This window comes from Quercus robur, chromosome 2 (genome assembly GCF_932294415.1).
Source record: "Quercus robur chromosome 2, dhQueRobu3.1, whole genome shotgun sequence".
NCBI classification, from domain to species: Eukaryota; Viridiplantae; Streptophyta; class Magnoliopsida; order Fagales; family Fagaceae; genus Quercus; species Quercus robur.
Window position 1 is genome coordinate 61,629,308 of NC_065535.1, and position 26,680 is coordinate 61,655,987.

Consider the following 26,680-nt stretch of genomic DNA (forward strand, 5'->3'; position numbering starts at 1 on the left):
GGGAACCTCCCACATACGCAACAACATGGGCACCTCGCCCTAAGCTTCGTCAGAAGCGGTTTCCCAGTCCTTTCCATAGACAAAGAAGTACCTAGACTTTCAGTCACGAAAAGAAGAAGGGAGACCACAAACAACCCTAGACTTCCTATCCCAGGGATGAAATTCAAAATACTCATAATGGGTCGAGGGTTTTAAGTGGTAAATGTATAGAAACTCGTTTAACTTTATCATGCTTCCCTTATGAACAGACACCCAGATCGACATAACACTCATGACCGTCCGCTAAGCATTTGGGATGAGCTGACCAGGAGCGATTTTGAAATTATCTAGTAACTTGTGAATGAAAGGATCAATGAGAAAACATAGACAACAGAGAAAATTGGCCTCATAGAAACACACGTGACCATGGGCGAAAGCACAGGCCTTCTTACCTTGACGAGGGAGACGTATCTTCGTCTCAGCAAGAAATTGGAAACGCCTTCTAAATATCTTCATATGTTTTTCCTCCAAAACACACTATTCGACCAAATCCTGAAAACGTTTCGACAGAGAAGATGGAGAGGGATTAGACATGCCATGTCCACCTCCATACCCATAAGGTTGTCGCTAGACAACAACCCTATGTCAAGCTCAATAGACCTAACCTATGTACCTACAACCCTCTCCCTTTCCATCTCACTCATCAAATGATACTGAATCAAGGAATGGCAGATCAAAGGATAAAAATTGAGCAACACCAGCCTAAGGGCATAATCTCGAGGCACAAACAATCCCATTTGGGGACACCGACCACCCGAATACTCAAGAAAAACCCCTAGCCTAACAAAGAAAAAGGACATAGAGGGGGATTTTAACCAAATTGCAGTATAATCAACCATGAATCAAGGAAGTGTAAAGGGAACTCACCAGAAAAACGCAAAGAGGAAGATGGACTCAAAAGCTTGAAGAAGGTGAAGAGAAAAAGGAAGATGAAGAGTCATTTAGGAATAAACGTGAACTCAATGTGGGAAATTCAAGACTCCATATTCGCATGTCCAGCCAATGAAAGAACAACACATGGCCACGTCCAAGACTTGCAAGTTAAGGGGCATTTAATGCGACATGAATGGCATCGAAAGAGGGAAATCCCTGTCAAAACAAATGTAAACGTCAATATTCCTACAGTCGTCCAAAAGGTCGACGAAGGAATAAAGGGGCAATTGACAAGAACTAAAATTATAAGTCTGTCTATGCAATAGACGAGTAATAAATCTATAGGCTTGTCCATACAGATGACGAGCATCTAATCCACAGGGCTGTCCATGAGAAGATGACCACCAGCATTAATGGCACAGTCATAAATGGTTTCGTAACTGATGAGCTCCAACGGTCAGAAAGGCCAACCATGAGCCATTTAAAGCCTCCATTTAAGTTCTGACATACATTACAAAAGATAGCCAGAAGAGCCATTAAGAGGCTACAAACGGTTACACTCATAATGAGGCTCCTAATAGCTGCACTAAGGCTATAAATTAGCCACCAAGCACCAGGAGAAAGGTACACAAACTAAAACACACAAAATTACATTCTGATTCTTTGAGAGATATTAAGAACTCTACTAACTTAGTCATCAGAGAACCATTGGCTTTTGCCACTTCGGTGTCTTTCTCTCTCATCTTTGCAAGGAACGTTACCTCATCTAGCCTCGGATGAGATCATTGATTGTCGACCATTTTTGGCATCATCTTACAATATAGTAAAGTTGATTATACATGTGGAGTGACCATCATTATCGTATCTTGTAAATAATGTTGACTTATTTGATCCAACATTAATAAAAAATAAAAATAAAAATAAAAACAAACTTGAGCGATTCATTTAAATTGGTTTATGATAGGATCCCGTCCACATTTTCCAACATGTCTAACACATATGTCTTGTCCATCTCAAGAATAGATGAGACGAAGCATGATGAACACAAAAAGAATTTTGGTTCATACAATCCCATTTTTCTTGAGAAAAAAAGGGAGAATGTGAGAAATATTTGCACACCATTATTATTGTACCACATTTGAATATGAGGGAGTCAATGTTTGTATTTATTTATGTAAATATGAATAAATTAATTTTTATGTTTATCGATATAAAATTTAGAATCTACATATTTTATAAGCCTAAATATTAATTTAAGTATATTAACCGATATATTAGCTTAAATAACATGTTTTTTACTTTTTTTTTAATGTTTAAAATGTTTAATTTTTTTTAATTGTACCAGCCAAAACACTCGATATATCCTTGGTATAGTCGGTATAGGTCAGTAAATCTCGGTAATTTTTTTTTCAATAAATTTTAGAGGAGTACAAATACCGATTTAATAGTTAACAAGGTATATTTTCTTTGTATGACTAGTGACTTCAGTGATATAGATGCATAATTCACAATTCAAGATATTTGTACCATATTAACTTCTTTGAAATGGATTTTTTTTTTTTTTTTAAAACAAATACGATGAGCTATATATATATATTAAAGGAAAAATACAATAAGAGTTAAATCTATATTGTTAGTTCAATATGATCTCTTTTCATTATCATGCCAAGATATATTTACTTTTAATATTTTCATATTCTTTCGTTGTTTGATTGATCAACACCACTAAAATGACAAGCTGCTACTCTCTTCATGTAGCCGTCACTATGGAAGCTTCTTCTCTAGTGCAAACCCCAACTTCTCATGATAGATGGCTACATGGGTTTTCTAGCTAGAAGGGGATAGTTTGACATCTAAACTAAATAATTTTATTCCCCATAAAGAATTTTTGTGAGAAGATAATAGAACAAAGTTTAGTTACAAAATTAGTTGTAGCTTTTAGACTACAATCTTATTCAATATCCTTTTAATGGAAATGAATTTTGACAAATTCACCATTGGATTACATCTTCTTTTTATATCCTCCATACTTGCAAAATTTCAAGAAAATTAAAGATCCATAGCTATGTCATCAATAAATTTTTTAAATTGAAAGTTTTTGTAATTTAAAATTATACATAAAATATAAGCTTATAGATCATATAGAAAATAATATCTGATTGACACAAAATTTGACATTTGTATTAAGAGCATAAAAAACATGCAATTCAACAATTAGATTTTTAAAATATGCAGTAATATTTATTTTATTGAGTGAGTTTGTAACTTTAAGTTACAACCAATTTTGTAGCTAAACTTTGTCCAAGATAATATTGGAGAAGGCTATTCCTACTACAACCATAATTGTCGGAGGGGACCACAATTCCGCAATGGCTGAAGGAAATTTGTGGGTAAGAAAGACTTGTGGGTTTCTTAAAATATTGTTTTATTTAACCATTAAAATCATAACCTTGTAATAATGTTATTATTTAGCTATTGAGGTTATACTTCCTTTATAAATAAATATATTTATATTATTAATAACAGATTAATAACAGGAACAAAGTTTAGCTACAAAATTAGTTGTAACCTTTATACTACAATCTTACTCAATATCCTTTTAATGGAGATGAATTTTGACAAATTCACCATTGGTTTACATCTTCTTTTTATATCCTCCATACTTGCAAAATTTCAAGAAAATTAAAGATCTCGTTCGCTCCCCATGCTTTCGCACTCCAGCGTCGGTAGGGACCCAGAGAGCTGCCTTCGCTTTTGGCGTTCCTTCGTAGATCTCTGGATTTCACCCCTACACACGAAATTCCACTCTCCTCTGTCTCACTCAAGTGAATTGGTTTCGAGAGCATTCCACCAGTTTTTGGCGACTTTCACTTTCAACCCGATTCACCGCCTACGTGCCCTTTACGCCCAGTCATTCCGAACAACACTTGCCCCCCCGTCTTACCGCGGCTGCTGGCAGCTATGTCATCAATAAATTTTTTAAATTGAAAGTTTTTGTAATTTAAAATTATACATAAAATATAAGCTTATAGATCATATGGTAAATAATATCCGATTGATACAAAATTTGACATTTGTATTAAGAGCATAAAGAACATGCAATTCAACGGTTAGATTTTAAAAATATGTAGTAATATTTATTTTATTGAGTGAGTTTGTAACTTTAAGTTACAATCAATTTTGTAGCTAAACTTTGTCCAAAACAATATTGGAGAAGGCTATTCCCAATACAACCATAATTGTCGGAGGGGACCACAATTCCACAATGGCTGAAGGAAATTTGTAGGTAAGAAAGACTTGTGGGTTTCTTAAAATATTGTTTTATTTAACCGTTAAAATCATAACCTTGTAATAATGTTATTATTTAGTCGTTGAGGTTATACTTCCTTTGTAAATAAATATATTTATATTATTAATAACAAGATTTTATGATTGGGTTTTAATATTTTGCATATTAAAATACCCTCATAAAAATTCTTAAACTCTTTAAAATACCCATAAATTTTTGTTAAATATTTTAAATTAAAAAACACAAACTAGTTAAAAGAATAATTACCACCGCGTACCCTTGGTGCGGTAGTCACTCTACAAGTATAAATGCTTGTGGGGTGTGCGGGGCAAGGGCTAGGGTTTAAATCTCCAGAAAGGAGTTTCACACACATATACACTTAGATTAGGCTAATAGAAATTTTCTATCTTGTATAAAAAAAAAAAGTTAAAATAATAATTTATTGTTTCTAAGTTTTAGGTTTTTTCCTTTCTCTTCTCTATTCAACCTAAAACTTAGGACACTATCTCTATGTCATTTTAAAACATTATTCCACGTTATTTTATCTCATTCTTAAAAAAATATATATACAAACGGTCATTTATATATCACTTTTAAACATTGTAACACTAAACCAAAAAAATAAAGGACAAAATTTAGTTACAAAATTGGTTGTAGTATAAGGCTACAACCTTACTCAATAAAATAAACATTATTGCACATTTTGAAAATCTAATCATTGAGTTGCATGCACTTTACACTCTTAATACACATGTGACATGTCAACTTTTGTGTCAATCGGATGTTACTTACTATATAATCTAAAACCTTATATTTTATACATAATTTTAAACTAAAAAAACTTTCAATTTAAACAATTTATTGATGACATAGCTATTGATCTTTAATTTTCTAGAAATTTTGCAAGCATGAGGGATATAATAAGAAGAAGTAATCTAACGGTAGATTTGTCAAAATTCATATCTAATAAAAAGATATTAAGTAAGGTTAGCTACAACAAATTTTGTCCATAGCTAAACTTTGTCCAAAAACAAAAAAAATAAAAAAGAGCATTATTGCATGTGCAAAGCGTATGTGATGAATTTAGTGTGTATATATATATATTTATATCACTTTGAATCAGTAAGGTGGATGATCTGGCTTCGGTGGGCTACTGAAGCGGTTGAAGGCCTACAAAAAGCAAGCACAGTCAAAGAGGAGACCGGAGAAGACCGGCCAAACCCCTTCCAATGTAGAAGTTAGTCTCACAGGAATGTAATTCCAAGTATTCGGGAGTCAAGTCTCAGAAAAGTTCTTACCTCTCTCGGGTTCAGACCGGTCCTTTATATAGGGATCCTAGGGACTGTTATTTGTCCAAATAACCTCCCCAAGATTTGTGGAAGCCAACGAGTCCGGAGTTGACTTCCTCAATGGCTATTAAAATTGTAACCGCTAACGGAAGTTAACTTATTTGATGAATTCATGGCGATATTTATGGGTTTAACAACCGCTACAGAGAGTCGAAAGTCTTCCAAGTGTTGCGTATTCGTCCGTCTGGTGGAGGACTGTTTGGTCGTCCATGGACATTTGAAGGTCGTCCATGGATGACCTTCATGGACGACTTTATCGTCCATGGGAGACTTCACTGATCAAGAGTAGTATTATTGTCCATGAACACTTTTACTTCTTCTGGGGTGATTCTTGGTCGACCATGCTCAATTGACTCTGGACGACACTTTTGGACGAACTGGAGTTTGACTAATTTTCTGCTCCCCTATCAGTTGTCCCTTTGTTCAAAGGGTCGTCCAGGATATTGTTGTGATTTTAATAAAATTTTACTTTTTGTGAGCCACGTGTCGCGAGGCTATTGGTTGGCCAGTCGTGTCGAACCCATTTCCCAAAGGAATTGCCACGTGTCAATTTTTGAATGGCAAATGTCGCTTCAGTGACCCTGTCGCTGGGGCCTATAAATAGTGCATTCTCATTCATGCCCCTTACTTTCCTCTCATTTTCCCCTCTGCCATCTCGTCCAAGAGCCTCATCTAGCCCTCGTCCTAGTTCTATCAGGTATTTCTTCTTTCTTTTTAGGTTTTCATCTTAAATATGTCTTCGTCTAGTAGTATAGAGAGGGAGATAGACGAGTACCAGGATGTTTCTTCTGGGAGTGAGGGTAGTGAGGACAGTGTAGATAGCTCGTCTTCTAGTGATTCCTCAGACGAGCATTACTCGTCTGGGGTTCCTAGCATTCCCTTAGAGGAATTCCAAGAACTACAACGTAGGATGGCTTCTGGATCTGGGGCTAGCTCGTCCAGACAGCCATCTAGCCCTCCTCAAGACGAGGAAGAGGACGAGGAAGACGTCATTTATAGTTGTGCCCCAGAGGTAGCATCTACCTTAGACGCTGCCAAGTTAAAAACTCTTGTAGATAGATACCAAATTCCTAAAGAGCTTAACCCTCGTCTACCCAAGGCTGGAGAATGGTGTTGTTCTCCTTTCTCTGGTTTTGGGGTATATACTTCTTACCTTTTTGTTGGCCTTAGGTTTCCTCTAAATTCCTTCTGTAGAGACCTCTTCCAAAGGTTGGGTATTGGACCTAACCAGCTCAACCCCAATGGTTAGAAGACGATAGTTGCCATGCAAGTGTTATGGCGTGAGGCACTGGAAGGGAAACGTCCAATAACGGTGGACGAGTTCCTTTACTGTTATAAGCCCTCGGAGATAAAGAAATCTGCTGGTTTTTACCAGTTCTTGTCCAGGGGCTCTTATTACAGTTTAATTAAGGGCCGTAGCTCGTCTGACCGGCTTTGGAAAAAAGAATTTTTTATTATTTCTGGAAATTGGGCTGGGGACCCAACTGATGTGGGTAGTCCCCCCTTCCCACCTTTTACCAGCCCTCTAGGTCGTCTTCGTCCTGAGGGTAAGTTTTCTTTCCGTTTTATTTCTTTTCTCCTTACTTTTTTCCTATCTTTCAATCGTCTAACTCTTTCTCTTTGTTGATGCAGCTGTTGTTCGTCCACGCTTGGACAAATTTTACCTGGACCAGATAGACGTGGTTCGTGCCTTCCTTGGGAGGACTTTCCACGATTTGGTTACTCTCAGTCGTCTAGCAGCTTGGGGACTTGGCCCAGTGCCTACTGCAGAGAACCTTATTCACAAGGAGACTACTCGTCGAAGTGAGTATCGTCCACTTCATTTCATTTCCTTTTTATTTTTTTTATTTTTATTTTATTTTATTTTATTTTATTTTATTTTATTTTATTTTTAATTGGCTTTCCTCGTTGCAGGAATAACTACAATGAGGGAAAACAAGGAGAAGACAATGACTAGTGGGGACGAGGATGTTGCTGCGCCTCCGTCCGTCCAAGTGGCTTCCGTCCAGGCTGGGAAAAGGAAGTCTAAGCCAATATCCAGTGTTGTGGACTTGGACGACCTCCCAAGTCGTCGAGGCCCTAAGAAGCAAAAGTCTTCTAAGACTTCCCTTCCTAAGGTCCCCAAGTTTGTACCTCCAACAGTGAACTTGGACGAACCTTTGGTGGATGTGGAGCCCATCCAAACAGTCCATCCCGTCCAGAGCGATCCTCCCTCTCCACCCAAAGCTTCTCACAAGCCCAGCTTGTCTGAAACCTCTGATCGTCCTTCCAAGCTAGTTCTGGACGAGGGTTATGCATGGAGGACGTTCAAAGGAATCGTCACTGATCGTGAAGTGAATGACTGCTATAACATGTCAGTGAAGGAGTTTGAACGTTCCGGCATCCATGACCTTTTTAAGGTAAGTCTTTCCCTCGTCCTTGTGAAGTTTTTTTTTTTTTTTTTTTTTTTTTAAATTTCAATTTGAACAGGATGTCTAACTCCCTTTCGTCCATATGCAGGCTATGTCAAAATTTTATACAACAACCTGCCAAGCTAAGGAGCTTGCTACAGAGGCTAAGACGGCTAAGGATAAAGCCAAGGAGCTGAACAATGAAGTTCTGCTAAAGAAGGGGGAGGTCCTTAGGTTGACCGAGGATTTTAATCGTCTACAAGGAAGTGAGACGAAGTTGAAGAACGAGGTGGAAGAGCTTAAGGTTGATAACTTGGAGAAGGAAACCCGTATCGTCCATCTCGAAGGACAAGTCTCTGAGTTTGCCTCATCCTTAGAAAAAGCACGTGAAGAAGCCATAGCAGCTTTTAAGAAGTCTGACGAGTACAAGAATCGTCTAGACAGCCATTACACAGCTGGTTATGAGGACTTTCGTGCTGATGCTAAAGAGGCATATCCTGACTTGGACTTCAATTCTTTCAAGCTTCCCCTTGCTACTGAAAGTTCCTTGTTGCAGACGAGCTCTGAGGACGTCAACATAATGGACGATGCTAATACTGAGGTGGCCAAGGACGACCCCAAGATGAGCTTACCCAAGTGAAATCATTTTCCTTAGAAAATTTACTTTACTTTTATTTGCCTTTTCATGGAAGTGCCCGTTGTTTTGGGCTTTTTACTTCTTTTTTTTTTTTTTTTTTTTAAAGTCCATACAAGTACAATTGTCTCGTCCAAAATTGTGGATGATTTTTATATACAATTAGTTTCACTTTCACAACTTAAGGGGTTTTTGGACGTGGGTCGTCCACCCTTCTTTAAATTTCATGAAAAAAATGAATATTTTCTATTTTCACCTTCCATTGTGTTTGAATACATATATTTTCAGCTTTATGTATGAAATTTTTATTTTCATTAATCATATCATTTGTGGCTATGTGGTTCGTCCACCCAGGAATTCAGTTTGTCTCGTATTGATTATGGGGTTGAATTTTTTTATTACATCACCAAGATAGAGCAAATTGAATCCTTTTAGCTCATGTATAGTTCGTCTATGAATGACTTCCTTTTCGATTAGGTTTTATTCATCATTCAAATTTAGGGACGATCATTTTATCGTCCTTGATAAGACTTCCCAGCAATTTCTCGTCCAATGCAATGGATTGTTATGCCGGTTTTTGCAGTCTTTGTTCGTCCATATTTTGGACGGCCACTTCTCGGATTTCATCTCGTCTTGAGCTTTAGACGGATATATCCTTAATTCAGGTTTCATCTTGTCTTATGCTTTGGACGGATGTACCTTCATTTTTAACTCAGGTTTCATCTCGTCTTAAGCTTTGGACGGATGTACCTTGTTTCATTTTCAACTCAGGTTTCATCTCGTCTTTAAGCTTTGGATGGATGTACCTTATTCCTTTCTTCCTTTTGAGGAAAGCTTATGGACGATATATCCTTGCGTCCAAGGATTTCATTCGTCCGTGCTTATTTTTTCTTTTTTGTGGATCTGTCTGAATGAATATACAAAGATGAAGGATTCCAATAATATACTTGAAAATACATCATATATATATTTGAAAATCCAAACTTATGTAAACATTCGTCCACTGGCATGGCACATGCTCGTGAGCTAGTGCCTTATTGACTTAAAAATACAAACCAACTCGTCCATGAATAGCACAAAAGTGAAAACACTAATGTACTTTCTAGGGGATTATTAAAATACTTAAAAACACATAATAGTAGTAAATAAACATTATTCTTCTGCTTGTCCAGCTATCTCGTCCAAGGCCACTTTTGTTAAGAGTCGGCACTTATTGATGGTATTTCCTTAGGTGCTCAACATTCCAAGGGTGTTCTAGCCTCCGCCCATTCAAAGCTTCCAAATAGTAGGATCTTTGCCTCTTGCAGTTGATAACCCTATAAGGTCCTTCCCAATTTGGCCCAAGTTTCTCGTAGGCCGGGTTTCTTGTTGCCAAGGTAACCCTCTTCAGGACGAGATCTCCGATGTTGAAGCGCCTAGGCTTCACCATGGCATCATATTGTCTTGCCATAAGATTTTTGTACCTCACTGTTCTCTGTTCTGCATCCATCCTGACTTCGTCCATAAGGTCAAAGTTAAGACGGAGCTATTCTTCGTTTTCTTCAGCTTGATACTTCCTCACCCTGTGGCTCGTCATGTGTACTTCTGCTGGTATAACTGCCTCACTTCCATAGGCTAGTTTAAAAGGAGTTTCCCCTGTTGGAGTTCTTACTGTCGTTCTGTAAGCCCATAAAACACCTGGTAACTCATTCGGCCATACTCCCTTTGCCCCTTCGAGTCGAGTCTTGATGATCTTCAACAAGGATCGGTTTGCTACTTCTGCCTGGCCATTGGCCTGTGGGTGGGAGGGTGAGGAGTAATGGTTCTTCATTCCAAGTTGTTCACAAAATTCCCTGAAAGGTGTGTTGTCAAACTGTCGTCCATTGTCAGACACTAGTACCCTAGGTACCCCGAATCTGCATACAATGTTCTTCCAGACGAATTTTTTGACATTCTGTTGTGTAATTTTTGCTAAGGGTTCGGCTTCCACTCATTTTGTGAAGTAATCTATTCCTACCACCAGAAATTTCATTTGCCGAGTTCCAGTTGGAAAGGGCCTCAAAATGTCCAGTCCCTATTGCGCGAAAGGCCAAGGGGCCATCATTGGCGTGAGATACTCTGCTGGCTGTCTAGGAATGTTGCTGAAGCGCTGACATTGATCACATACTTTAACATATGCCTTAGCATCAGCTTGGATGGTTGGCCAATAGAATACATTACGGATGACTTTATGGACGAGTGATCTGGCTCCCGAATGGTTACCACATGCTCCTTCATGAACCTTCCTCAACATGTAGTTTGCCTCATCCGAAGCCAAACTTCTTAAGAGAGGTTGGGAAAAACCTCTTTTGTATAACACTTCGTCCATAAGTATGTACTTGGCTGATCTGACCCTGAGCTTCCTAGCTTCGTCCTTCTCTTCTGGAAGCCTTCCGTCCTTTAGGAATGACACTATTGGGGTCATCCAATTTTCGTCACCCTCTATCTGCAGCATATCTGGAAGGTCTATACTTGGCATGTACTGTACTACATCCAACTCGTCCACTGCTTCATTCGCAGACGCTTCCTTTGCCAGATTATCTGCTTCCACATTCTCTTCTCTTGGGATTTGAATGAAATCAGCTTTTTTGAATTTCTTTACAAGGCGCACTACCTTCTTTAGATATTTCTTCATTTTGTCTTCCTTGGCTTCACATGTCCCATTTACTTGGCCTATGACCAACTGAGAGTCTCCCAAGACAAGTATTGAGTCTGCTTCTACAGACTTAGCCAACTTTAACCCCTTTAAAAGGGCTTCATACTCCACTTCATTATTAGTAGTCTGGTATTGCAAATGAGCCTTGTACTTTAACTTGTCTCCTTCTGGCGACTGCAAAACAACTCCAATTCCTCCAGCATACAATGTAGACGATCCATCTACATGGACGACCCATTTTTTATTGTACTCTCCTTCCCCAAGATTCTCGTAACTTGGAGTGAACTCTGCAATGAAATCTGCTAGGGCTTGAGCCTTTATTGTATTTCTCGATTGGTATCGAATGTCGAATTCACTAAGTTCCACCACCCATTGAATCAGCCGTCCTGCGGCTTCCAGCTTGTTCATTACCTTCTTGAGCGGATGGTCCGTCATGACGTTGATGACATGAACTTGGAAGTAATGTCTTAACTTCCTAGAAGTTGTTATCAGTGCAAAAGCCAATTTCTCTATAAGCGGATACCTTCCCTCTGCTCCTCTGAGTGCTTGGCTAGTGTAGTACACGGGTTTTTGTATTTTCCCTTCCTCTCTGATTAAAGCTGAACTTACGGCGTGTGGGGACACCGCTAAGTATAGGTATAGTTCTTCTCCTTACACGGACGGACTTAATAATGGAGCTGTAGTGAGATAGTCCTTCAGGTCTTGGAAGGCCTTTTGACATTCGTCCGTCCGTTCGAATGCCTTCCTGAGGACTTTGAAGAAAGGTAAACATTTGTTTGTGGCTTTTGAAACAAACTTGTTTAAAGCGGCAACTCGTCCAGTGAGGGATTGGACTTCCTTGATATTCTTCGGTGGCTCCATGTCCAATATGGCTTGAATCTTGTCTGGATTCGCCTTGATTCCTCTTTGTGAAACCATGAACCCAGAAACTTTCCCGACGATACTCCGAATGCACACTTACTTGGGTTCAATTTCATCTTATATCCCCTAAATGTTTCAAAGGTTTCCTGTAGGTCGTCCAAATGGCTTCCCTCGTCTATGCTCTTCACAAGCATGTTGTCGACATAAACCTCTACATTCCGTCCTATCTGTGGATGAAACATATGATTTACCAACCTTTGATAAGTTGCCCCTGCGTTCTTCAAACCAAAGGGCATTACTTTGTAGCAAAACAAGCCTTGGCTGGTAATGAAGGAAGTCTTTTCCTGATCAGCTTCGTCCATCTTGATCTGATTATATCTTGAGAAGGCATCCATGAACCTCAGCAACTGATGGCCAGCCGTAGAGTCCACCAATTGATCAATGCGTGGCAAAGGATAACTATCCTTGGGACAAGCCTTGTTTAAGTCAGTGAAATCTACGCACATTCTCCACTTGCCATTTACTTTTTTCACCATCACAACATTGGCTAACCAATCCGGGTAATAGACTTCCTTAATGAACTGTACCATGGTCAGTTTCTGGACCCCTTCCTTGATTGCCTTATCTCGCTTAGGGGCAAACAACCTTTTCTTCTGATGAACAGACTTAAAAAAGGGGTACACATTCAATTGATGAGTGATTACACTTGGGTCGATTCCCGGCATGTCGTCATGGCTCCATGCGAAAACATCGATACTTTTTCTCAGGAACTGGATGAGGTCTTTTCTTGCCTTCTCCTTCATACCTGTTCTAATTTTGGTGAATTTCTCGGGATCATCTTTTTGCAAAAGAACATTTTCCAATACTTCTGTGGGCTCTACAATAACCCTTCTTTCCTCAATGCTCATTGTCTGCACCTGTTCGTCCAAAGCCATCATGGCTAAATAGCATTCTCTAGCTGCCAACTGATTTCCTTGTGCTTGCCCTATCCCGTACTCCGTAGGGAATTTGACTGATAGATGGTAGGTAGATGTTATCGCCTTCCAACTGTTCAGAGTTGGTCTTCCAATAATGGCATTGTATGAAGACGAACAGTCCACCACGAGGAAATTGACTTCCCTAGTTATCTGCTTCGGGTATGACCCTAACATTACTGGTAATGTAATGGTGCCTACGGGCTGCACCTTCATTCCTCCGAACCCTATCAATGGTGACCAAACTAGACGAAGTTGATCCCGCCCAAGCCTTATCTGTTGGAAGGCAGGGTAGTACAATATGTCTGCTGAGCTTCCATTGTCAACTAACACTCTCCTGGTTGTATAATCTGCAATAAGCAAAGTAATGACAATTGCATCGTCATGCGGGTGATGGATGCTCTCAGCATCTTCGTCGGTGAAGGAAATGGCCGGCTCGTCCATTGATCTCGTCCTTGGTGATCGTCCAGAGAGCTGGACGTTTTGCACCACTTTGAGATACGTCTTCTTCGACTTGGAAGATTGCCCCATCGAGTTTCCCCCAACGATAATCCTTATCTCTCCTAGTGGGGGCCGGGACGATTCCTCCATTTTTTCTTTTAACTTCTCATCTCTATGATCCCTTCCAACGAAGTGCCTCAGCTTTCCTTGTCTAATAAGATTCTCAATCTGCTGTTTCAGGTCATAACATTCATCCGTGTCATGCCCATGGTCCCTGTGGAAGCGACAATATTTACTCTTATTGTGCTTATTGGGATCTCCTTTCATCTTCTCTGGCCATTTTAGGGAAGAGTCGTCTTTGATTTGCATGAGCACCTGATCAAGTGGAGTGTTCAGGGGCGTATAGTTCTGGCTTCTTCCAAAAGGACCCGTCTTCCTGTTATCTCGTTCCTTCTTATCTTCCGTCCGTCCCTTCTTTGGACGAGGGCCTTGTTCTGAGTGGCGTGCTAGGTGCGCTTCCATCCTTTCAACTCTTTTCCTCTTCTTGGCTATGATCGCATCTTCTGCATTCATGAAGTTCTGAGCCGAATGGACGAGCTCAGCCATGGTTTGAGGCTCCTTCTCATATAGCTTGTGGACAAATAAATCAAAGTTAATCCCGTTGTGGAAGGCCGCCAATAGAAGCTTGTTGTCTACCTCGTCCATACTAAGGGCTTCTCTGTTGAAGCGAGTGATGAATGACCGCAGGCTTTCGTTCTCCCCTTGCTCTATGGTCAGCAAGCTGGACGAAGAACGCTTGTGTCTTTGTCCCCTCGGTGAAGTTGTTAACAAACAATTTGCTTAACTCTTCGAAAGAACCTACAAAACTTAGAGGTATTTTGCTGAACCAAACTCGCGTCGGGCCTTTAAGTGTGGTAGGGAAGGCTCTACACATGATTTCATCAGGGACCCCTTGAAGGTGCATATTTGTCTTGAAAGTAGCAATGTGGTCAAATGGGTCACGCATTCCATCGTACGAATCCAGGGAAGGCAGTTTGAATTTTGATGGTAGAGGATGACCGTTGATGGAAGCCATAAAGGGAGAGTCAGTTTTGTGGACCAAATCTTCTATAGGATTCGTCCTCCTCATGTTCTCTTTCATTTCCTCCATGACTTTCTTCATTTGGTCCATTTCTTCTTTCAAGTGTGGTACCGTCTTTGAAGTGGTGCCTCTTAACTGACTCCCAATCTCAGGATTTTCTCTATTGCCATGACCTTGTGTTTGCCCTCCTCCTTCACGTTCCTCACGTGTCTGTCTTCTCTGATTGATCTCCATTCTTAACTCTTGGTTTTGGCAAGTCAACTCCGCCATTGCAGCGGCCATAGATTGCACATGCTGAACAGACGATGTCAGCATGATTGGTGCAGATTGGCGATCACGTTGGGGATCACTTGAAGCGCCTCTGCTTACCTGACGGCCTGGGCTAGTAGCCCTCGATCTGGTCCTGACCATCTTAACCCTTTGTCGCAGAAAAGAAAGTTGCAAAACAATCTGTTTCCACAGACGGCGCCAACTGATATCGCTCCGAATCAGTAAGGTGGATGATCTGGCTTCGGTGGGTTACTGAAGTGGTTGAAGGCCTACAAAAAGCAAGCACAGTAAAAAAGGAGACCGGAAAAGACCGGCCAAACCCCCTCTGATGTAGAAGTTAGTCTCACAGGAATGTAATTCCAAGTATTCGGGAGTCAAGTCTTAGAAAAGTTCTTACCTCTCTCGGGTTCAGACCGGTCCTTTATATAGGGATCCTAGGGACGGTTATTTGTCCAAATAACCTCCCCAAGATTTATGGAAGCCAACGAGTCCGAAGTTAACTTCCTCAACGGCTATTAAAATTGTAACCGCTGACGAAAGTTAACTTATTTGATGAATTCATGGCGATATTTATGGGTTTAACAATCGCTACAGAGAGTCGAAAGTCTTCCAAGTGTTGCGTATTCGTCCGTCTGGTGGAGGACTGTTTGGTCGTCCATGGACATCTGAAGGTCGTCCATGGACAACCTTCATGGACGACTTTATCGTCCATGGGAGACTTCACTGATCAAGAGTAGTATTATTGTCCATGAACACTTTTACTTCTTCTGGGGTGATTCTTGGTCGACCTTGCTTAATTGGCTCTAGACGACACTTTTGGACAAACTGGAGTTTGACTAATTTTCTGCTCCCCTATCATATATAAAATAAAATAAATGATGACACAATACACATTTTATATTTGTAATTGTAATATTTAGACAAAACGTAAGTATAGCTTTTCCTTTTCTTTTAATAATAATTAAAAAAAAACGTAATTATAGTACTTTAGATGTTACATGTTTTGTTTCCTAATTAAATTCAATTATATGATTGTATTGACTAATATGTCACAACATTAAATTTAATTGTTTTTGAAAAAGATATAACACTGTTTATATTACATTTATCAAAGCAACCATGTAATTTAATTTAATTAAAGAACATAAAGTACTACTTCCTCAAAAAACAAAACAAAAAAACATAAAGTACTGTAGGGTCACGTTTTTTTTTTTTAGCCCAAGTCCAAGATGCATGGAACCTTAGACCAGTGAGCCCAATACAATGAATTTGTAGAGAGTGGGCCAAAGAGTTGGGCTTTGGTGTGTGAATAACGACCATCAAGATATTCCCCATGGGCTGAGTTTAACAGAGAGAATTGGTCCTTAGCAAGATCCGAGGAGCTTTTTCTGGTGCTTCTTGTGAGTTGGGGGTCTCTCCCCCCCTGTTTCTCTTTACTCTCCTTTTTATAGTCATTTTCCTCCTCCTGAATGGGGTCCCTAGGGTAGGTACTTGTCTCATCAGCCTTTACCTCCAGTTGTTGGGAGTGGTTGTAAGGACAGAGAAGTATGGTTGTGTCAGGCACAAGGTACTGAATGCAATAAAGGCAGTCTTCCCTTAGACGCTTCCGTTTTATCCGTTGTCTTTCTCTACTTTCGTGCTTGCCTTGCCCTATGGAACGATCTGGAGTCTCGATACCAGTGGTCTATTACCTTTTTTACCCTCGGCTATATCCATCCGAGGAGGATTCTCAATTGGCCGAGGAGGGGTTTTTCCTTGGGTTGGGCCCTTGGCCCAGTATAGGTATTGAAATGGGCCTATTAGTCTTTTACCCCCCACAATAGCCCCTCAAAATCCTGCTGTTCGGCTCCTCGGATGGACAGGAGGGTTTTGGTGACATCGGGCCTCTGTCACGGTTTCCCAAGTCTTGCCTTCCATTACTGCCAGAGTCTCTTCGTTTGCTCGAGGCGCGTTCCGGGCTATGAGACATTCTTTTGATCTATCCAAGCCACATCCCTGTCATTTCGGTACATGAGGTGCGCTTTAATTAGGGCTCTTTCACGAGGTGACATAAATCCAATGGCTGAAGATTACTTTGGAATTCGAGCGAGATGAATCTCGTTTGTAATTCCTTCCTGGGGTTTCGGAGCGGATTGATTGCCTCCAGATTCGTACCCTATATAAGACGCGCAGTGGGAGATAGTCCATCTTTATTTGCAAAGCCTTGAGTTTTCAGGTTTCTAACTCCTCAAATGTTCTCAAAGTCCCTACTATGAGAGTGACTGAGATTTTGGGAGTGAAATGATCATGGTTAGGATAAGGATGAAGGAACAAAACCCTCTTCAGAAGCCTTGGGTATCTCCAAGATTCAGAATGGCCCGGTCAGGACAAGGGAGACAAAGGCTCAAGGCCTTCCTTCTCCTCGATAAGGCAAGAAAGGAGCCTTTTCTTCCTTCAACCAAAATCCGAAGCAAGTGGACGTCGCATCAGATTTTTGGTGCGACAGCACTGAGATTTCCCATCGCCGGTACCATCTGTTCTCACTCGATTGTTGCTAATATGATACTTGCTCGATTGCTATCAAAGTTGGTACGGGGATTTGGCATCCCCGCTTCTTCCTCTCTTCCCTCACTGGCGTCACCCGGGTGCCTCCGCTTCTTCTTCTCTTCCATCACTGGCGCCACCCAGGTGCCTCTGCTTCTTTTTCTCTTCCATCACTGGTGCCACTCAAATGCCTCTGCTTCTTCTTCTCTTCTATCACTGGTGCCAGCCAGACTTGCCTAGTCGTTGTTAGAGCAGAATTGAAGGGTCTATCGTTCCCGTGTATTTTTTATGTTATAATTTTTATTATTATTTTCGGTTAGCTTATGATTGCAGGCTTGTCTAAGCCCCTTTATGTATATTGTACCATCTCTTTATCTAATAAAAGATGATTTTATCGCATTTTACGTATCCTTTCTCTTTTGTAATAATTATCTTCTGCTATAATTATCGTGTGAAGGGATGTACTGGTGTTTTTTCTTCTGAACTGTATTTAGAATCGATGCCTTCGTCGATAGAGTTATTTATCGAAATCGACGAGCACAATAGTTCCGATTTTAAATAAGTTAACCATACAGGACTAACCGAGATAACAGCCACACGTTCCGTATTGCGAACAGAGTAACCGCCTAAGGATGTGTAATCTGAAATAAACTGTCCGAAGGGGTCGCTGGGCATTAGGGTCCTTTCCCTAGTTTCCGATGATATTCTTAGCTTTAACTTGTTTTAGGTATATGGTCCGAGGACCATGCAAGGTTTTGGTTCTGTCTAGCACTTAGGCTTTGTTTTCAGAGTGTCTAGTTTCCCCACAGGCTTGAGTCCGAGAACTATGCAAGGCCTTGGTTCTGTCTAGCACTTAGGCTTTGTTTTCAGAGTGTCTAGTTTCCCCATAGGCTTGAGTCCAAGGACCATGCAAGACCTTGGTTCTGTCTAGCCTCTAGCTTTGTTTTCAAAGTGTCTAGTTTCCCCATAGGCTTGAGTCCGAGGATCATGCAAGGCCTTGGTTCTGTCTAGCACTTAGGCTTTGTTTTCAGAGTGTTTAGTTTCCCCATAGGCTTGAGTCCGAGGACCATGCAAGGCCTTAGTTCTGTCTAGCACTTAGGCTTTGTTTTCAGAGTATCTAGTTTTCCCATAGGCTTGAGTCCGAGGACCATGCAAGGCCTTGGTTCTGTCTAGCCTCTAGCTTTGTTTTCAGAGTGTCTAGTTTCCCCATAGGCTTGAGTCCGAGGACCATGCAAGGCCTTGGTTCTGTCTAGCACTTAGGCTTTGTTTTCAGAGTGTTTAGTTTCCCCATAGGCTTGAGTCCAAGGACCATGCAAGGCCTTAGTTCTGTCTAGCACTTAGGCTTTGTTTTCAAAGTGTCTAGTTTCCCCATAGGCTTGAGTCCGAGGACCATGCAAGGCCTTGGTTCTGTCTAGCCTCTAGCCTTGTTTTCAGAGTGTCTAATTTCCCCATAGGCTTGAGTCTGAGGACCATGCAAGGCCTTGGTTCTGTTTAGCACTTAGGCTTTGTTTTCAGAGTGTCTAGTTTCCCCATAGGCTTGAGTCCAAGGACCATGCAAGGCCTTGATTCTGTCTAGCACTTAGGCTTTGTTTTCAAAGTGTCTAGTTTCCCCACAGGCTTGAGTCCGAGGACCATGCAAGGCCTTGGTTCTGTCTAGCACTTAGGCTTTGTTTTCAGAGTGTCTAGTTTTCCCATAGGCTTGAGTCCGAGGACTATGCAAGGCCTTGGTTCTGTCTAGCCTTTAGCTTTGTTTTCAGAGTGTCTAGTTTTCCCATAGGCTTGAGTCCGAGGACCATGCAAGGCATTGGTTCTGTCTAGCACTTAGGCTTAGGCTTTTAGCTTCTCTCTCCGTAAGGGATTTAGCGGACTGGACTACTAGGCCCGTGAGAGTTAGCCCCTTGTCGAGCGTCTGGGGCACATGTCTAACGTCAGAAGCCCCTAGGACAACGTTTCACTTAACAGCCCTTCCCGCGTAATCAACGCTTCAAAGTATGGGCCTGAGTGGAGGCTGAGTGACGACAACGACGATGTGTTTTAGGAAATAAAGGGGTGCTTTCGCGCAGCTTGTACCGTTGCCACAATGGACTTTCTAATGGACTCCTGGTGGCAGGAGCTTGACCCCACCATGATTGGTCGTTGCACTTGCTAACGCACAAGCTCTTCCCACAGACGGCGCCAATTGTAGGGTCACATTTTTTTTTTTTAGCCCAAGTCCAAGATGCATGGAACCTTAGACCAGTGAGCCCAATACAATGAATTTGTAGAGAGTGGGCCAAAGAGCTGGGCTTTGGTGTGTGAATAACGACCATCAAGATATTCCCTATAGGCCGAGTTTAACAGAGAGAATTGGTCCTCGACAAGATCCAAGGAGCTTTTTCTGGTGCTTCTCGTGAGTTGGGGGTCTCTCCCCCCCTGTTTCTCTTTACTCCCCTTCTTATAGTCATTTTCCACCTCCTGAATGGGGTCCCTAGGGTAGGTACTTGTCCCATCAGCCCTTACCTCCAATTGTTGGGAGTGGTTGTAAGGACAGAGAAGTATGGCTGTGTCAGGCACAAGACACTGAATGCAATAAAGGCAGCCTTCCCTTAGACGCTTCCGTTCTATCCGTTGTCTTTCTCTACTTTCGTGCTTTCCTTGCCCTATGGAACGATTTGGAGTCTCGATACCGGTGGTCTATTACCTCTTTTACCCTCGGCTATATCCATCCGAGTAGGATTCTCAATTGGCCGAGGAGGGGTTTTTCCATGGGCTGGACCCCTGGCCCAGTATAGGTATTGAAATGGGCTTATTAGTCTTTTATCCCACAAGTACTATACCCAATCACCTAAACCTAGGTTTTATCCATAATAATTAATCCCATAAAAAAAAAAACAGATCCATTTGAAACAGTGACGAAGTCAATATTTGACTCCAATCGTGACAAATTGTTTACATACACATGCATGTATATTATTTGAGTGTAATATGAAATATAAACAATCAATCATTTTTATATTAAGCAATATTTTAATGGAAGGCTAAAAAATAAAATTTACCCTATAAGTTTGACCAGACTTTATTTCAGTCCTCTAATTTTCTTTTTGTTCCTTTTTAGTCCTTTAAGTTTTAAGTTTATTTAATTAATGCTCTTCTATCAACTTCTGTCAAATGTTGCGATTAATTTTCCAAATTTTAAATTTAAAAAATTCAATTAATGATTGAAAAATATTTTCTATATATTTTTTTTTTATAAATTTAACAAAAGTTGACGAAGAGGCTTAAATGAATAAATTTGAAACTCAGAGAACTAAAATAAACAAAAGCAAAATTAAAGGACTGAAATAAATCATATTTGTTAGTACTTTTTTGGAGTTACTTGGTAGCCTTTTGGCTTTTTGTAAACCCACATCGAATAAAACTCCCTCCCCCCTCTGCCTTATAAGCATGAGCTGAAGAGAAATGAGTACCATCAGTTATTAATAACTGATGGTACTCATTTTTCTTCAGCTTAATAACTGATGGTACTCATTTCTCTTCAGCTCATGCTTATAAGGCAGAGGGGGGAGGAAGTTTTATTCGATGTGGGGTACCAAAAAGGAGAGTACAAAAAGCCAAAAGGCTACCAAGTAACTCCAAAAAAGTACCCACAATAAAAGGAAGAACTTATGGTACTCCTTTCTCTTCAGCTCATTCTTATAAGGCAGAGGGGGGAGGGAGTTTTCTTCGATGTGAGATACCAAAAGGGAGAGTATAGAAAGCCAAAAGGCTACCAATTAACTCCAAAAAGTACCCACAATATTGAAACTTAGAGGGTAAATTTTGCATTTTAGTTTTAATGTAAAGAAGACCCACAAAATGATAGCATATTTATTATATTTTTGTTATTTATTTATTTATTATTATTATTTTTTTTTGGCATCAATAGGCATGTTAAGGATACTTTTGCATCAATAAACAGTTTTCAGATTTTTTTTTTTCAAAGTTAAAATTCCATTTATGAATGAAATTAAAGTTTTGTAATAGTTAGACAGAAGCTTATAGATAAAAATTACGTAAAAATTTAAGTTATTATCTAATTATCCCATATTTTATTGCTTATACAAATTTTTTTATAAAGGAGAATAAATTTTTACATAAACAATTTGAGGTCCTATTCAACCTTATATAAATAAATTGAAAGGTAACAATAGTTCGTTTTTGTTTTGTTTTGTTTTTTTTAAAAATAAATTTATACCTATCTCTGTTTTCCTTTTTATAAGTTCCGAACCATAAAATGTGAAATATTTTCTTTCTATTTTTTTGAATGGATTTTGACGCATAAAAGAGATGAAATTGGATTAATTATAATTATGATATAAAATAATCATATCAAGAAGAAATACATAGAATAATTTCAGTAAAAAAAAAAAAAAATCAAATTATAATATGAGTTAGGTGGAGGTGGGAGTGGGAGAGGAGGAGGGGGAGTTGTACGTTAACTATTGGCTTTTGACTTTTTGGCGAGCCTCAGCCAATTTCCTTGACTATATGTTATCATTTTGGAGAAGATCCAATTCCCTCATGTTGTGGTAAAAAAAAAAAAAAATTGAAACATTCTTTATATGTAACAAGGATTATGATCAAGTGAGAGATGTAAACCGAATAACTCAAACTTTCATTACACAGATAGACCGATCGACTTTTTTTTTTTTGGGTAGGAAAATGGGGTATTATTTTTTGAATAATGCTAGAGATATAAACTATTTTACAAAACATTTTATAAACTACTGATATGATGTGTGATTATTGGTAATAAAAAAATTGATATTAATGGTGAACCTAGATGAAACTAATAAGAGGTTGACCATATTAATATTTTGTAAAAATATTATAAAATAGTTTGTATATGTATTATTACTCTTATTTTTTATATAAAAAGGGTCAGCAATCCATGGGGAAATCCTAAGGAGCCCGCATGAGGTCCCATACACAAGAGTGGTATCCAAAAGATGGCATTGATCATATTCTTCCAAGTAGCTAGTTTGCTCTCTTTAAATAAGTTGGAAATAAACACCTACAAAAATTTAAATCAAACATTTAGACCCAATACACTTGGTGGAAACCCATCAATTAATGAAAACATCTCCAAAACCCAAACATACAAACCCATCACCGAACCAAACCTTAGTTTCCGCGTGAACATCTCTCCATAATCAAGGAAAATGAAAACCGAAACTAACAAAAATTTATCCAAATGCAGGGCGCAACACTTCCAAGGTGTTGCAAATTGGAAATTTCAATGCTTTTACGGTTTACCTCGTTGGGTTTGGGAGGATGGGATTTTGAACTGGTGGGGGGCTCCTTGTACTCAATTGTCCTAGTCCGCCGATTCATCATCATCAATGGGCCCATCATCGAAATGGTTCGGAGCTAAGCGATGAGGGCTAAACCTCGCATTCGCTCTCGTCAAACTCCAGCTCCACTCATACCTAATTGTTCTATGAATATGTTGCAATCAAGCACCAGACTCAAGCGAAAAGGATAGTGGAGCACAAATTTTCTCTTGACAGTTTTTTATATTTTTTTAAAAATAGTATAAAAAATTTTCTAAAAATATTCATTAACAAATGTTTTAGGAACATGTGTTAACTGGATTCATTATATATAGTCCTAACTGAAGCCTAATTATCGTTTATCATAGGTTTGCAAGGAAAAGTTTTTTTTTTTTTTTTTTTTTTTCTTGGGAATGAAAACAAAACAAACTAAAATAATGATGAGTTTGTGGAATACTTTACTTGGATGTGGTGATAACAGCATATTACACTAGAAGATTGAGTTTGCTCTTCCTAGTATTGACTCTTTTCGTTATGTTAAAGAAGTTAAGTGGATGCGCAAAGAGTAATTTTAGGAATTAATGTTACTACGTAAATATTTTTAAATAATATTTCATCGTTCGCAAAAATGTAATTTAGACAATCAAAAAAAAAAAAAAAAAATCATTTATTATTTTGTTAAAGTAATACTACTAATTAGTTTATAATCCTTTTATATAGAAGTAAAATTGGTAATGACTTACAAAGATACTTGTAACTCAAAATTTAATATATGGCACCTCAATTTCCAAACAAGGAAAGCTTCCTATTCCATTCTTGACATGGATTTCCATCCAGAATTTGGACAAGGAAGTCTTACTATGCTACAATACATGCTAACTTAAGTTTTTATAACTTACAAGTCAGCTACCATATTCCTTTTATCTTCCTTTCTGACTCATAAGCTCTGAGAAAACAGTTTCATGTATCAAATTGCTGCTATCTGAAGTACCCTTAGCAGAACTTTGGTCTCCACTGCTTGCAATGGTCACCCTGCAGCTAGTGCCTTCTCCATTTGGCCCACGTCCACCGCTACTAGTAAAGACCTTCTCACAATCTTCAATTGCAGATCTTTGAAGGAGCACTTTCTCAATATGGTCTTCAGTCTCAAATATTTGTGCTCCACTATCGTTTTTGCTCTCCTGTAGTTGTAATGCAAATTCAAGACCCCACACCACATCGTTCATTGATGGCCGTTTGATTCCATCATCAAGCAAACAGTTCACTGCAATTTCACCAAATTTTTTCAAGCACTCCGGCACAATCTTACCTGTTAGAAATGGATCAACAATCTGATCAAGCTTTCCATTCTGATGGCATTGCCGAGCCCACTCCGCTAGGCTCACTCGCTCCTTGTCAACATTACGTATCAATGGTGGTCTTGCACATAACACTTCACACAACACCACACCAAATGAGTACACATCAGATTTTTCAGTCAACTGTTGACGGCGGTAATACTCTGGGTCTAAGTACCCAATACTCCCTTTCACTACTGTGCTTACATGGGTCATGGACACACTTGTAGGACCCATTTTCGACAACCCAAAATCGGACACCTTTGCCACCCATTCCTCGTCCAACAATATATTTGTGGTTTTCACATCACGATGAATGATCATGTGCTTTGCACCCATGTGAAGGTATTGCAAACCCCGAGCAGCACCAATACAGATATGGAGCCGTTGTTCCCACGAAAGAGGTGGATTATCGGTCTTGTAGAGATGATCACGGAGGGTCCCATGGGCCATGTAATCGTATACAAGGATCATCTCATTGCCATGGTTGCAATAGCCAATCAGAGGTACGAGATGGAGGTGGCGGAGTTGGGAAAGCATCTCAATCTCGGTCTTGAACTCGTGAGCCCCTTGTTGAGAACCCGGGTTCAACCGTTTGATGGCAACACAGGTCTCCCCACCATCAATGTATCCTTTGTACACATTACCAAACCCTCCAACACCTATGATGAAGAGGTTGTCGAAGTTGTTTGTAGCTGCTTTGATTTCAGACAGTGAAAAGCATCGACACAAATCAGACGGCAGAAATGTGCTGCTGCTCTTGGCATCCTTATTAACCCTCCTACCTCGTTTGAAAATGAAGAAACCGAGAATAGACAGAACAACTATGCCAGAGAATAAACCGACAAGTATGGCAATTATTGTGGTGTAATTATTCTTTACCTTCCTTGGTTGGATTGGCAAGGGAATCGCTACAACCTTTGGTGTTGGAAGTGGGTCGGGGTTTGGCCCAGCGAGATTGTTAATGGGGTCACTGATTTTGAAGATTTCGAGCCCGTTCAAGATTGCATCGGAATATTTAGTCATCCTGTCATTTGGGTTTGCTTGCAGAGCGACAGAGAGGTTTAGTTTCTTCTTGTTGCCTTCACCAAACATCATTATAGCGTAGTCTTTATATACTGGGATTCCACTTCCACCGCTCCAAGACAAAACGTCTGCTCGTTTCTCAGCAATTTGATCAGCTATAAAGATGTAAAACACTCGGTCTCGTTCTTCCGTGACCTCAAGTTGAAACTCGCAAAAGTGTAGCCTTACTAGGTAATTAAAACCAGCGTCTACAGAGAATTTCCAGGTGAGATTGTAGCTCTTGTTTATGGTTTCGTTGGTTCCCATTGTTCGAGCAGTGATATAGACCTCTTCTGGTGCAGTGTAGTTAGAAATTTTACTGAAGCGGAGGTGAATAGTTGCGTTAACAGGCTCAACGCCTCTTTCAGAACTTGTCAAGTAAGCATCGTCATCAGACCAGCTCCGGTACATGCCAGTATCTTCTGTTGGTGAAATCATTCCCCCACCAATGTTTAATCTATATACCGTCTCAAGAGCGTGGCTCTTTTCGACGGTATATGGCGTACTCTGGCCAATAAACTCAATTTCTATACTGTTGTCTGCAGAGTAATAAAGATTAGAAGGCATTGAAACGAGTTCAATCCCGTTTACAAAAGCATATGCATCTAGATTACCGGGGCTTGGAGTGAAGGTTATGTTTAAGAATCGAGCATTTTCATCAATATTTACGCAGAATTCTCTTGAGAAGCCTTCTAAGGTAAGAGCATCAGCATCAACAGTGAGGGCAGCACTAAAGTTGCTTAAAAGGGTATAAGAGCCGGCTTTGACGGAGAAGAAGGCCTTAGAGCGGTCAAAGTTTTGATATGAAGCTGGGAAAAAGTAGAGGCGAATGAAGAGTTGGCCTGGGGTGACAGAGAACATGTATGTGAATTCGGAGTTGGAGAGGCGTGCAGTGTAGTAGGGAATTGGGTCGACTTGGGTTGGTTGTTTAGCTGCTTTGGAGATTACTGATGAGTTGTTTTGAAGTTCAAAAGGCCCGAAATCGGAATTGATGTCTCCCAACCAGATCCGATTATCTTTTGCAGAAGTGTTGCCGCTGAAGCCACAGTTGAGTGTTATATTAATTGTCGGAGAATAAGGAGGCTGCAAGCCACTGGCAAGTTGGAGGAGGTAGAAGAAAAACAAGAAGAGGTGGGGAGGGTTCCTCATTGCTCAGAGAGAGAGAGAGAGAGAGAGAGAGATATTTACTAAATGAATTGCAAGTCAAAGTAAATGCCTCATTGTTAGTAGTATTGTCGTAGGAGAGTTATATTATTCCTTGCAGTCCACAAACAACGTCAAGGAGTAATATTATAGACAAACTATTTTATAATATTTTTACAAATTGTAGATATAGTAATTTTTACTAATTTTCATATATATATATATATATATATGTATGTATCTACAACTAACATTACATTTTTACTTATCAATAATAGTCCACTACATCAACAATTTGTAAAATAGTTTACGACTTTAGCATTTTCTAAAATCAAACATATAATAAGTCATTTTTGAAAGAGTAATATTACTACCACAAACTATTTTATTATATTTTTACAAACTTTTATTAGGATTAATTCTTACTTATTCGATCTACTAAAATC

General features: G+C 39.7%; 2 protein-coding genes across 2 annotated transcripts; both read right to left on the reverse strand.

Moving 5' to 3' along the window:
* Positions 1 to 10,627: 10,627 nt before the first annotated feature.
* Positions 10,628 to 11,683, reverse strand: LOC126701572 (uncharacterized). The gene has a single exon (XM_050399775.1). It carries the CDS (start codon positions 11,681 to 11,683, stop codon positions 10,628 to 10,630), a length of 1,056 nt encoding a protein of 351 aa, XP_050255732.1.
* An 11,702-nt stretch (positions 11,684 to 23,385) lies between these two features.
* LOC126714376 (receptor-like protein kinase FERONIA) lies at positions 23,386 to 26,294 on the reverse strand. The gene has a single exon (XM_050414508.1). The coding sequence runs from the start codon at positions 26,238 to 26,240 to the stop codon at positions 23,610 to 23,612; it is 2,631 nt and encodes an 876-aa protein (XP_050270465.1). The 5' UTR covers positions 26,241 to 26,294; the 3' UTR covers positions 23,386 to 23,609.
* Between the last annotated feature and the right edge of the window lie 386 nt (positions 26,295 to 26,680).

Bases quoted from the DNA above. Each gene is read 5' to 3' on its own strand.
- LOC126714376 (XM_050414508.1), bottom strand. From the start codon at position 26,240: ATGAGGAACCCTCCCCACCTCTTCTTGTTTTTCTTCTACCTCCTCCAA.
- LOC126701572 (XM_050399775.1), bottom strand. From the start codon at position 11,683: ATGACGGACCATCCGCTCAAGAAGGTAATGAACAAGCTGGAAGCCGCA.